Genomic DNA, 14,515 nt, shown 5'->3' on the forward strand with positions numbered 1-14,515 from the left:
AAATATTGATAAGGTTTTCTCAAGACAATTCGACTGTGTGACACAGTATTAAGTGCATGAAGGACAGAAAACAGCAGTAAGTTATATGTGAGAAAAGTTGAGTGATTTTTAAGTCGCTCCATCTTTGTCTGTTTGGCCACTTTAACCTGTAAGTGGCTGATTTAACACATGCTTTAGGCCATTTCATCGGTGTTACACATCAAATGAAGACTTCATTAAACGCTGGCAGGACTCCTCAGGACTCACTCACTAACGATCAACGGCTAAAATTAGAGCTCAACAAGCCTGTCGACATAGTTATGGCCTCCTGGGGCAGCATGAGAGAATGATAGGATGGTTGAGGTCATATGCACACAGCCACTCTCACACACACACACACACACACACACACACACACACACACACACACACACACACACACACACACACACACACGGGCCTACTGACTGCACTGCACACTACTAACAACATGATATAACTTTAGTCATCACAGTATATATAGATATTTTCTTCTGCAAAATTAAAGTATATTTATTTATTATATATTGTGTGACAAAGAGGAATCTAACTCCACCTCTACTGTATGTGCTCGGTGTCTGTGCTCTGTGTTTCTGCAAAACATGGCTATACTGCTCATCTGACAGCATCCTACAGCATCAGCGTACATTAAATTACATAGTCCAAAAAGACCCGATACCCTAAAACAAGTCAATATTTAAGAAACACAAATTCTCTCTGCAAAATTCTATTTTAATTTCTTGTTTAGTTTTAAGGTTAGTCTTTATTATTAAACTAGATTATGCTTCATTTTGAAATATTAAAAGTGTGTTAAGCAATGATACAGTAAGAGCTTCGTTGAAAACCCTGATTAAAAGCTACTTTTGTAGAAATCAATTTAAATACAATTCGAACTGTCTGATTGAACGAGCCACGATGTAGCCAAAGAATCTGTGGTTGGCAAATAGCAGCCAAGAAACTTTCCCATTTTTTGTGAGTTCCACCGCCACTATAGATTCTCCTACAGGCTTGGAAAAGGACAGTGAGACAATGTGTTTGCAATCTGCAATCTCAGCATGAGATGCCACTAAATCTTTCACACTACCTCTTTCAATAAGCCTTCTATATATCTCCTGTGGATAGTAATATAAATACAAGACTCATGTACAGTAACGCCCAATAAAAACCTTCTTTCATGTAGAGAGGCACACAAACTCTACTGTGTTCAACCTGTGCCAGGCTGTTTAAGTTATATCATGAACAGCGCATGACGCTGAAATGAAGTACAAAGTATGACTTTTGCCGATTTGACCACAAACGTTTGCATACACTGTAACAAACACAAACAGGTGGTAGTCTGACATTTTAAGGCAACAACAAAACTTGTCAATTACATTTCAAGTCTTGTAGAACACAACAACATACATTTTTTTGCCAAATCCATCTTAACATAAGCTGCTGTACAGTCTACAGCCATGTTAGGGGTTGTGTTGTCTATGCTTACGGACAGTGGTGAAAGCTAACATGCTAATGCTAAGCTGGTATAACACTCACCATCTTAAATTAGTGTGTCAGTAACATTTGCTAATTAGCACAAAATACAAAGTACAGCTGACCTTTTTCAGGCTTTAGTTTTACAGGTATTTGGTCAGAAAACCGAGGTATTGGACAAAGTTAAATTTTGTTTATGTGATGATAGTAGTTGAGAAAGATCACTAAATATATTTTAATTCATTCATGAATGTTTACCAAATTTCATGGCAACCCATTAGGGATGTACCATTATTGTATCATTCACAATACTACTGGTACAATTTTAATGTGACAACAAAAAATTTACATTGTGATAATGGCAATACTATGACTTGTTGACAGAATGACATCACACCGTAACAATAAGCAGAAAGAGAAAGCAACATTGCTGCTGGCTCTACGGTGGAGGAGTTATTTCAAACAGGAAAGCGATTTCAGTGTGTTAGTGGTTTGGTTACAAAAGGTCAGATGTACAGCAAACCACAGTAATATGAAAGATGTGCAAAAAGACTGGAACAGCAAAAGGGGCAATACAACAAACTAATTTCACCACCTCAAGCAGACACGTCTGGATGAGCACAGGGAAACCAAAAATCAAGCGAGGAGAGCTCAACAGCTTCTGTGAGTTTTAGACCAAAAATATGATATTATTTTAGGGCCATAGTGCCCAAACCTACAATCCATCCAATATTTTGTTGAGATATTAACGTTTGGACTGAAGTGGTGGACCAACAGGTCGATAAGTTTAACAAAAAGGTTTAAAAATCATTTTTTACATAAATGGATTAAAATAATGCCCAAACATGCACTCATATTGAAAATATACAGACCAGTGTTGTCATTGCACCTGCACAGTAAAACTACTGAAGAATGGATTTAAGAATGCAGAGAAACTTGCCACAGTTGAACTCAGACTCCTGCAATATAGGCTTATTATAACAACTTACAGACTGCTCCAGCTCCTACATGTATAAAGGCAAGAGGTTTATTTTTGAATATATTTGAGCTTATTGTATCCCGGTCTTTTAAGGCCATAATAGATTCTTTTTTTCAGAGCAGCCATATTGCTATGAAATACTGGGGTAAACAAATGTGTTACCAGTGATACTAATTAAAGACCTTCTCCAGAGAAAATCACATTTTTATTTTTAGCTTTGTTAACATGTCCGTGAAGTATTTTTTTTTTATTGTGTTACAAGACATGTCAGGAGTGAAATGAGCAGTGGAGTGGCTCCTGGCTACTGGAGTAGCCATACGTAGCTATATGTAAGCCATTTTAACAAGGTATTTGAACTGATTTTGAAAGAAAAACAATAGCAGACACAATTTATTACCTCTTGCAGAGTATTTTATATTTACATAAACGTGACTGGAGGTGGACTTAAGGTCTCGTTCCATTTAGTGTAGCAGAGCCTTTTCAGTGAAACAACATACACATACGCAGTACCATAACTCTGTTTGACTTGAATGGAACAGAAACTTAATTAGTATCATTGATAACACCTGTGTTTACTCTTCTAATAAATGTTAAAATGGCTGGTGTGAAATTCTGTGTACTGTATTCTACCAACCTGGCAATATCATCTATCAACCCAACACAGCTTGTTTTTTTTCTCTGAGAACCAACAAAGTGTTTTAACAGGTGAGCAACTTAAAGTCTTATCATACATCCCCCAAGAGACACAAACACACACACATTCACACACACATGCAGGATGGTGTGTCACCTGAATCCAGTGGTCCAGTTTCAGTTTCCCATGGTGACATCCATTAAAGTCATGCCATGTCTGCCCCTTCACCCTCAGACAGCCACATTAGCACCTGGCCCATTGGCCACAACAATACACCTACCTGCATTATTCAGCCCGACTCAACTAATGAGGAAACCTTATCTCTCTCTCTCTCTCTCTCTCTCTCTCTCTCTCTCTCTCTCTCTCTCTCTCTCACACACACACACACACACACACACACACACACACACACACACACACACACACACACACACACACACTATCCTGACTTCACACAAGCTTGTGGTGCATTCCAGACAACCTGGAATTTAAAAATTTCCAACCTTTTACTAGAAAAAGTATAATGGAACACCACTCAAAGTCAGAGTTCTTACTTGTTAACTCTGGGCAAATCCATCTTCTTCGACTTAATGAAGAAGAAGCTGTCTAATGTCACACAACAATGGCAGCACCCATGCCAGTCTCAGTACATACTATCAAGCCTGGAATTTCAACATTTGAAGGGCGAGGCCACTTAGCATTTAGTGTTGTCAATTTTTGTAACATGGATATAGTTTTTTGTCAGTTAACAGAGACTCCAGTCTGCAGTGTAAACCACAGGTCTGTAGAGTAACATCAGGCTTCATGATCAAAGAAAGTTTATATGACATGGACACTTCTGTCCATATTCAATGCTGCCTTTCACGTGCTGCTCCAGAGGACTCTGTCTCTGCTGCTAGTCTTCAACACACCTAAACAGCCTGGTTTTCCAGACGTTCATATAGTAAAACCATTCTGGATGTAAATTAATGTATTATGACACTGCTGATACTGCTGATAGTGTAATTATGGGTACACCTGCCAAATAAACTCATCAATTTGTCACAGTCAGCCATGTTTTTGTTTATGTTTGGCTTCATGCACCTGGATCGCTTTGAGGTCGAAGGCTGGAAATTTTCAAGTGGGGAAATTACAACTTACAACAGCTGCACTTTTTAAACAGAGTCATGCACTGTTTGGAACTGAAACATAATGATACACATTTTTTCTAAAATGCACTTTATTACACTGTTGCTAAGCTATAAAATTTTAGGTGTATAGTTTGTTTTAGTTGTATTGTTGTTTATAAGGAATTTTAGAGGTTTTCATCTCTTGTGTTACTGCTGTGGGCCAGGAGAAACAGCATTTCATTTTATATACAGTATATGTACAAGTACACAAGAAAATGACAATTAGCTAAATCTTGAATCTCGTGATACCTTGCATTAAAAACACACATGCACACAGGCTGAGTTACTGTAATTTTTTTTTTTGTTATAATGACTGGAACATTATGTAGAAATGCATCACTTCATGTTGCATAAAGCCAGAGGTCAGCCAGTGACAGAGCTGCCTAATCTTGCGGGAAAGAGTTTGATGAACTCTTGAATACACATTAGCACAGCGTTCCACTTTAAATATATCATTCTAGTAAATGTTCCCACAAATGTGCATGCAGTGGGCTTAGTTTGAGCTCATTCAGCACTCTCTGCCTGTCAAACAGCTGTCAGCGATCTCCTTCATCCTGCTGTTCCAACACATCTTCCACATTTCCTCACCTTACACTTTCATCCCCAGTCAGTCTGCGTTAACCTCAGTCGCTCCTCCCCTCCCTCCAACGCTTCATCAAGACTCTCGAGCTGTCAGTCTCTGGCACTCCTCTGTCTCTGCGTTGCTTTTTGTTCTGTTCACATATTTGTCTGGGACGGCAACTACAATCGTGAACCTCGGCCAGCATTCACAAAATTTGCCCCTACTGTTTGTGTAAACACGCAGCAGACAGGTAGAAAGAGAGCCCAGGGCAGATCATACAGGGGGAGGATGTTGTGAGGGCAGGCATTAACGTACTCAGGACACGCATCAGAAGCTGTCGGCGTGAAGCACGAGGCAGAGCATGGAGTGAGACAAGCAGGGGGAAAAAAATGGTCAATAGTAAACAGCAGGAAAAGGGTGACAGAGAGAACGGGAGAACAGAATCGACAGTAGCATTATCACTCTGTCTCCTGATTCAAACACCCCAAGAAAATGCTCAGCACTGACTGCTCTCATTGGTAGAGCCTCCAGCCAATCAGGGCTCAGGAATGCAAGGTGCCTTTAGGTTATACCCAACCCCAAAATATGAGAGAGGGAGAGGGAGGAGGAGAGGCATGCTGTGGTGCAGAGGTTCCTCCAGTGAGGCAGGGCTCCATCTCAGCTGTATTCTCTGGTGTTCCTCCTGCTGGAGTGAATATATAACAGTGAATAAATTACAGGCTCCCTTTGCAGTAGACTGAGTGCATGTTGTGTTGCGGTCAGGGCTGCTGCTGCTGCCGTGCTCCTCCTCTGGCAACAGCTGGCTGAAAGAGAGACGTCTGAACGAGAAGCACCTCATGTGGATGAGGCGAACAGAGGAGACACATCGCAAAGATGCAAAGTGAAGGCTGTGATGTTGGATGTCTGCTCCACATTGAGTTTTGAGAGCCAGAGAGGTGGGCGCTTCAGGCTTGAGTCACGTCAGTAGCTGATCGAGGGAGAGAGGAGTCGAGCGAGAAGATAACGCGGGAAAAGAGTTGACAGTGGAAGGATACAGGATGATCTTGGGTAAGACGGTATCAGGAAGCTTTTCTCTCTTAGCTATTGATCTGATTGATTTGTTTCTTGCAGTTACATTCCTCTTCTGTCAAGGTGATCACTCAGCTCTGGCACAAAGTTTTGTCTGCATGTGGTGCTGCTAACTTGGATGCGTTTCAGATGATCTGTTTACTTTGTCATGAAGTTATGATGATTAAAAAAAAGACTGGGAAATGACGGAAAGGATGGAAGACTAATTTCTGTTCATGTTCATTGTATGTTCCAAACAGCTGCAATGATTAATTGATTAATCAGTTAGTTGATCGAAAGAGAATTAGTTGCTAACTATTTTGATAATTAATTAATTGTTTAGTCATTTTTTTAAGCCAAAAATCAAACGTGCTGGTTCCAGCTTCTTAAATGTGAGGATTTGCTGCTTTCCTTTGTCATTCATGACAGTAAATGCAGAGATTTGGGGTTTGGACTGTTGGTTGGACTAAAGAAGGAATTTGAAGATGTCACTTTGGGCCCTAGGAAGTTACGATCAGAGCTGCAACAATTCAGAATTTTAAATTTATTTCCAACTATTTTGACAATCAATTAATTGGTGTAATTTTTTTTAAAGATATAAAGTCAAAATTCTCTAATTCCAGTTTCTTAAATGTGAATATTTTCTGGCTTCATTACTCCTCTATGTAAGCGCGGACAAAACAAGACATCTGAGGTTGTCATCTTGGGCTTTGAGAAACACTGATCAACACTTTTCACCATTTTATGACATTCCATTGACCAAAAAACTAATCGTTCCTGTCATGTTCCAACTAGAACTTTATTCTTGTTAAACTGTGTTCATGAATCCTGCAGTCATCAAAGGAGCTGCAATGGTTAGTCGATAAATCAATTAGTCAATGAAAAGAACTACTTTAATAATCAATTAATGGTTTTAGTCATTTTTCAAGCAAAAATGTAAAATATTTGCTGGTTCCAGCTTCTTAAATATGAGGATTTGCTGCTTGTCTTTGTCATTTATGATGCCACTTTAAGCTCCAAAACAACAAGAAAATGGGAATGTCACACTGATAATGTCAAACACTGTTACTCTGCAACACACGCACAGGAGGACAGAAAATAGCCAAAGACGGAGACAGAGAAAGAAAGATTTAATTAACGTTGCACCCTAAAACTCATCACATTCAGTTATTCAGACAGTTTAGGAAATTCGCCAAAATTATACAAAAATGTTGCCAGAAGAGGTCATGTTTCATTTTAAGTTCTCTAACCTGACCCTCAGTCAAGGCACCTCTTAATTATAGTCTAACTTTGCTGCATTATGTGATCAGTCATCTCAGTTTCTCACTGCCAAGTTTATTTTGTTCAAGGTCGACAACAGGCTTTACCAGCAAGTCTTTTCTAACCAGTCTACTTCCCTGTAGTCTGTCTTCCCCACAGTCTTCATACGCAGCTCCATAATACTCTATCTACTCAGACAAGAGACATTGGCATAAATGTCTGTAGATTTTGTGTCCTATTTGCACATACATTAAATGGTGTTAAGGTAAGGTTTACAGGGATTTACTGGCAAAGTATGGCAGAAATTGAATTTAGTATTCATTAGTATTTAGTGTAAAATTGCCTGAAAATAACAACTGTTATGTTTTTGTTACCTAAGAATAAGGCTTTTATGTCTGCAGAGGGAGGGGAAACCGCCATGCTGCACCGCCATGTTTCTACAGTAGCTCAGAACGGACAAACCAAACACTGGCTCCAGATACGACAGCCACTGTAGCTTCTCCTACACATTTGGAAAGGGAGGGTGAGACGGGGTATTTGCAATCTGCAAGCTCACCGCTAGATGCCACTACGTCCAATGTACCGGTCCTTTAAAATAAATACAAAATAGACAAAAGGGGGCAAACAACCATATGCTTATGCAGTGGACCTTTCCTGACAAGCTTAAGTAGGTTGAAAAGCTCTGTGCCAATCTATAAATACATATTAAAATAAATAATGAATAATGTAAAATAAAAATTAATTATAAATAATAAATGATGCAACAAAATTAACTTTGACTTAATTTGAGAGCACTCAGAGATTATAATTTCTAGATATTTAAATGCAAATTCTGTTTTGTAGAAAGCATTTAGTGTATTCAGTTTAATTATGTCGATGTTATCACTGTAGAATATTACAGAAGTAGCTGATTAATGTGTTCAGTTTTATTAAACCAAATACACAAGGGGACATTGTTGCAGAATTAGCCAGATAAGATGCACATTCTTTAGTGGATTTTTTTTTTTGTTTTACATTATATTTTGGCTTTTAGCCTTTATTTGATAAGACAGCTTTAGACGGACAGGAAATTGAGGAGAGAGAGGGGGAAAGATGTGCAGCAAAGGGTCACAGGCTGGAATCAAACCCATGGCTACAGCTGAGGACTCTTAACCTCTGTGTATGGGGCATGTGGTCTAATAACTGAGCTACCAGGACACCAGCTTTATTAATATGACGTAGTATACAGTAAACATCAGAGTTTATCAACATTTTGTGTTCACACTTTCTGTTTCGACATTTTATCTTGTCTGTTTGGTAATATCAACATTGCTTCTCATCTTAAATTTGATTAACTACGATGACCTTGTTCCGTGTACGTGTGTGTTGACTAAATATTTGCCTACTTTATTTTTGTTTGCTTGCTCTTACCCCCTGCCTGTGATCTGGGGGTGAGTTTGAGCTTGTGGTAATCCCCACCCGAAGCTGAAGCTTTAACTCTGTGTGCATTAGACACTAAACACACTGACACAAGATCACAGCGACATGAGGTGACGGGGTTTTATATACTGTATTGGTTTCCTTTTACTGAGATCGAGATGTAAGTCCAGAGACCAAAATAGTTTCCATAAGAGGCGATGACAGCGACAGTGTTTACAAGAAAAGGTGGAGGAAAAGTCTCCTCTCCTCTGTCCATAACTAAAAAACAATGCTTTTTATAGTGTCTCCATCCACCACCGTCACAATCTAAATACCGTATTTCTTGTAAAGAAAAGCAACATTCAAACATGCAGACAAAATCAGCAGTGGAGTATGAAAGAATTGTGCTAAAGCTGGCTCATCTCCCTCTGTGCAGAGCACTGTGGAACGCAGTTTAGTAACTCTTGTGTGATTTTAATGATGAATATTTCAGACCCAGAGGTTTGAGGTCTTTATTTATTTAAAAAAAATGGGCCACGGCTTCTTCTAGTCTGACGCAAAGACCTCACTCAGCACTATGAAAAAACATTTGTGGCTTGCATCATTGTTCACCCAACCAGCTTGAAGTAATCCATAAATGTGTGTGTGTGTGCAGATTTCCCCACTCATCAATGTTCACCAAAAGAATCACAGGTGCATGGCGTCCCCGATAAACAACGTGACCTTTAAATTGAGGCAATGCAGTGAGGGATGAAAAGTATTGACATTTAAAATGGAGAAATGTGCCTGTCACTCTGTATGTTTGACAAAACTGACACATATTTCATACGTCTGTGAGGCCTGAAACTATTGACAGAAAAAAGGCTGCACAGGTGAGCAAAGAAGAGAAGGTCAAACAACTCTAAAGGTCTGTAGTTACAGTATGTGTGCCATATACAGTCTGTCCTCACAAGAAAAAGCTTTTGTCCTTTATTCAAATGCCTAAAACTACTTAAGTTTAATGCTTTTCTGACAAGGACCCCTAACAACCTAGTGAATTATGACTCATCTGTTAAAGCAGAGAACATTTGATTGGTCATGTGTGAGTCAAGGTATCATCAAAATAAACAACATGAATGTAAAAAAACTTTATGGCAATCCATCCAGTAGATTTTTAGATATTTCACATGATAAGTAAAGTTTTTTGAACTGCTGGTGGTACTAGAGGAAAAGTCACTGGGATTTATTCTTTGGGTGACCTGGAGATCTGGACTATATTTCAGGGCAATGCATCCAGTAGTTAGGATTTATTTCCCTTACAACCAAAAATCAAAGTAATCTTTTGACATATGAAGATATATTAATAGATATTATGAGATGTTAAGGCAGAAAGTCACCAAAGTGTTAAGATTTATTCTCTGTAAACTTCACAACACTCCATCTGTTAGTTATCTGAGTTCTGCCATTTCAGTCTGATCCAAAGTGGTGGACTAACAGGCCAACAAGTCAGGAGTCATTTATCATGGACCTAAACAAACTTTGAACATCCCTTCCACTCCAAAATGTGATTTTCTTATGTTTATGTCCCTTAAAATGTTTTACCTTGATCAACTTTTTATGCAGAGACATGTTAAAAAAAAGATACTCTAAAATGCATACAGTTGCAACTAATAATTCTTTTCGTTATTTATAAATCTGCCAATCATTTTCTCAATTAATTGATTAGTTGGTTGGTCATAAAATGTCAGATGGTGAGAAAAATTTTGATCAGTTTCCAAAAGCCCAAGGTGATGTCCTCAAATGTCTTGCCAGAAAATATTCACATTTTAATAAGCTTATATCTGAAAATGTTTTTCTTTTTTAAAAAAAATACTGATTATCAAAATTGTTGGCAATTAATTTAATAGTTGACAACTTATCATTTTAATTGACTCCGTTGAGTCTGTTAATGAACTTGCACTGTAGCAGAAAGAGTCCCACTGCATGTAAAGGCTATGTTATCTTCAGTGTCATAAAATGTTCCTACATGTTGTTTCAAAAGGCAATGACAAGGATATATTTGTCATTTGGCTTGGAGGACTTGTTGACCGTAATTATAAAAGTAGACACACTAACGTTTGCCATTTACTGGTTCCAAGGATCAAGTGGCAAAAGGGCACATAGGCCGATCATAAAGTCTCTTTGGTATTTGTGTTTTATTCTCCTGAAGGTATGCAGACCACAGCTGAGCCACCAGCCTGACTCTTACCCTACATAACCCACGTTGCGTGTTGCTTCAAGACCAAGCTATAGCATAAAACCACACTCTGCCCTTCCGAATCCAATCAGATCCAAAAATACAGCATGTAATTTCTGCTTCTGCGGTCAAAAACAATATATTATATGTAATTCAGCTGCATACGTCCTGCCTTTGTTCTATTTTGATTTGCCTTGTTTATTGAAGGTCACATATTCATTGCCTTTGTGTGTTCTCTATTGTATAAAATCATAAGGAGATGCACCTGGCTGCCGTGTGTCTGATGCCATTGTTACCTACATGTGTTCACCCACATGTGCCTTTGTGTGCTTGTGTGCTTGCTTGTGTACTTTGCATGCTCGGGTTTCTGTCAGTGTGTACCTGCAGTAGGGTGTTCTTCCAGCCGTCGGCAGGTGTGTAAATGGTTTGACAAACCCAATAATAATGCAGGGCAGGGCTGCAGGTCACGTTGACATGGTGGATCTCTTAATGGCTCTTACTTTGCTCTGCGTGGTTTCATGCGGTAGTGCTCTCTGTGTGCCTCAAACTGTGCTACATCATGACCGCAGTGTAATGGAAGAGAGAGTTGGCAGCCAGCTTCAGGATGTTCCAACACCACCTCCCTAAAGAGCTGAGGCCTGAGAGGAGCTACAGATAGGGAGATGTTCACAAGCTCTCCAGTTAACATTCACGTGACTGTCCAGAACTCAAACGCACAGATGGATAATGTCAGTATAACTACATTTCATAAATGCACTGTTAAAGGACTGGTATGTAAGATTTAAAAGGATTTATTGGAAGATTATGGCAGAAATAGAATATAGTGCTCATAAGTATGTTTTCATTAGTCTTATCAAACAAAATAAGAATTGTGTTTTCTTTACATCAGAATGAGCTGTTTATATCTACAAAGGATCCCCCACAGAGTCATGCTGCACCATCATGTTTCTACAGAAGCCCAGAGGGGTCAAATCACACACTGGTCCCAGATGCAGCCTTTTGCATGCTTTCTGATGATGCTTTCAAAACTTAGTTAATTGAAAACAGACATAAACAGCAGTCCCTTGTGCTATAATTCAATGTTTCACTGACCCATCTCAATTTCCTCTGTATGCATCAGGGCCTATAGAGGGATTTGTCACTTTAATGTTAACATTTTGGGGCACTTGCTGAAACAACTGATGCTGTCATTATTCTTTAGAGGACAGTCTCAAAATGTTTCACCTTTAGTAAAAAAGAAAATATTTGGTTGGTTTACACATTGCTAGCTTGCTACAACTAATGTCTGTATAGGTGGTACATTGACTGTTTGATAAGAATAAACAAAGACTGCAAAAACCTCTGTCTGAACACACGTCGAGTCCCACCAAAATTAAACACAGACAGACACCGGAAATCCAATTTATCCTGATATAATCTTGCAATACCAGAGAATCGGAGATCTCACTGCCTACCAATCATCTGGGGATTTCTAAAGGTAGTTCTTTGAACAGTGGAGATCATAGCCATTAACAAACATACGCCCCGCACATTTTTTCAAGGACACGCCTAACTGGACACGATGATCTGCCCCCCATTCTCCTCAGTAGTAAGCATGTGACTTCAGCAATATTAAGGGCCACTCTGAAGATTCTGAATTAGCTCTGCAGTATTTTTAGTATCTTTTATTGTTTATACACAGTTTCAACAACAAAAAGCTGGGAGATCTCAGTCTCTACTGAGTGGAGACTGATTTGTGAGTCTAACCCTGAGTTTTTGCTGCGTTTATTCCCACTTGCCCTGTGGCGAGAAGTTTGTGGAAATATTTGTAAAAAATCAATTTCAGTTTGTCTCATATGATGCAAAAATACTGCACTACTCCACAACCAGTCAAACTGACAACATTCGACACACGCTGCTGCAAACACACATCAAAAATGGACCATACATGAGCCATATTTCCAACTCCATCTCTCAGGATTTGTGTGTGCTTAAAACATGATTTGACACGCAGACAACCTACAGGGAGGGCAACAAAATAACCCAGAATTGTTCATGCGCACGTGACATTTTGCATATGACAGCCAAAGGTTAACCCTTACAAGAAGCTGTACCCACTGGACTGCTGTCACTAGTTTGACGATGTTACCATGAGATTTCTAACACATGTACAGCACAGTTTGTCACTCATTCCTACATGTTTGTGTGTTGGTGTGCTGCAGTTTAGCTGGAGTATAACTGCGTTCTTCAGTCTTCTGTGCATTAACCTGCAGGTTAACATGGCTCTTTACCTCCTCTGGTCACCTTGGACTCACCTCAAAACATGCAGCTCCCTCCCCCTCCTCAGTGCTTTACTTCTCTTTCCACCTCATCTCCCCTCCTTGTCCAGACCTCTTTTCCTCGCTCAATCGACTCCATCCACTCAGCCCCACCACCATTATTTCCTACCAAGCTTGTCATCTCCACTTGCCAGTCGGGGAGTTTTTACCTCTTTAGGATGTTTCATAATCCGGTGCTACGGAAAAGACAAGACAGAATTTTTCATGAGAAATTGATAGCATGGAAAAGTCCAAACACAGCAATGTACTACCATCATTACATAATGATTTTAATTTTAATGAGAGCGGTGCAAAATCTGTAGGGGAAAACAGAAGTCTTCATTAATTACAAATACTGCATGAAATCAGAGAATGGAGCTGCAGAAGGACTAGCTGATCTCAAGAGCACTGCATAAAAACAGACAGATACACACACACACACACATGCACACACATTTTCAGTGAAAGAGGACTTCTGAGAGTTCTCTGGGAGGTGGCATTTAAGCCTGGCCACTGGGGCGCAGAGCATCTATCATTAAAACAAAGTGCAGCCTGAAATCAACTGTGTTCTTCTTCACCAGCACTCCGCTCTGCTCTTCACCATGTCCTTTCCTCACTGTCCACTTCTCACACACACAAACACAACATTAATCAGCAGTGAGCCTATAAGTTACTCCTTTCAGAGCATCATTCATTTAGACTACAAAGGTTTGTGTGTCTAAGTGTATGTGTGTTTGCGTGTGTGTGTGTGTGTGTGTGTGTACTGTCGTCTGTCCCCTGCTTAGGTTGGAATAGCCGCCTTTGACTTGAGGGTAAGCTGAGCTGCAGTAAATTGGATTTCATGCTCAGTCCTTCACAGTAGCAGTATGCGACACTAAGACAGAGCCATCTTTCCCCTGCAATCACGACAAAGTTAGCACTCTGCTTCTTCAAAGGTTGGACCCTCGAACACAGTTGCATTACATTTACAGCACATGGGAGCAAGCTGATGTAACAAATCATTTCAAGTATTTATTTTGCAGGGTTATTATGTCGCCTAATGCCAAAATGTGGCAGCTCAGCATTCCTGCCACACAACAAGAAATCCTGTAGGAGTTATAAATCATTTGAACAGATCATGATCAACCTACCAATGATGTCATCTACCACCAAATGTGGGATCCGGGGTTGCAACTAATTTTCATTTGCTAATTTTATTTTCATTTCTTCATTCTTTCATTTCAAAAGATATTCAGTTTACTGTCATGGTGGACCAAAGAAAGCAGAAATGATCCGCGTTTGAAACACTGACATCAGAGAATTTGGACAGCTGCACTGGGGCAAGGGGGAGACATGGGCACGCCACAAATCTGCGTAGCCCCAGTTACCCACCTGAAGCATTTTTGCATTTTTATTTTTAAACTGAAAATATGCAAACATTAATTACAAGCTATTCTGTTTCCAATCCGATCCCAGGCTTTGTTCTT

General features: G+C 39.5%; 1 protein-coding gene and 1 long non-coding RNA gene across 3 annotated transcripts in view; one reads left to right on the plus strand and one right to left on the minus strand.

The window, feature by feature from the left end:
* LOC146331562 (uncharacterized) overlaps nt 1–14,515 on the minus strand; it is a 67,334-nt gene that overhangs the window by 16,159 nt on the left and 36,660 nt on the right. The window contains exon 2 of the long non-coding RNA XR_014771689.1: nt 13,047–13,246. This is a non-coding gene — a long non-coding RNA (uncharacterized LOC146331562). The remainder of the gene's footprint in view (nt 1–13,046; nt 13,247–14,515) is intronic.
* Nucleotides 1–14,515, plus strand: part of LOC146331564 (zinc finger protein 385A-like) — a 43,142-nt gene that overhangs the window by 3,010 nt on the left and 25,617 nt on the right. The window contains exon 1 of one of the 2 annotated variants that reach the window (XM_084733039.1): nt 5,418–5,879. The exons of the other annotated variant lie outside the window; for it this stretch is intronic. Within the exon in view, the coding sequence (XP_084589165.1) occupies nt 5,870–5,879 (10 nt within the window). The 5' untranslated portion in view covers nt 5,418–5,869. Of the gene's footprint in view, nt 1–5,417; nt 5,880–14,515 lie in introns of those variants that run through there. 2 annotated transcript variants of the gene reach the window in all.

This window comes from Lutjanus erythropterus, chromosome 2 (assembly GCF_056507025.1).
Source record: "Lutjanus erythropterus isolate fLutEry1 chromosome 2, fLutEry1.hap2, whole genome shotgun sequence".
NCBI lineage: Eukaryota > Metazoa > Chordata > Actinopteri > Lutjaniformes > Lutjanidae > Lutjanus > Lutjanus erythropterus.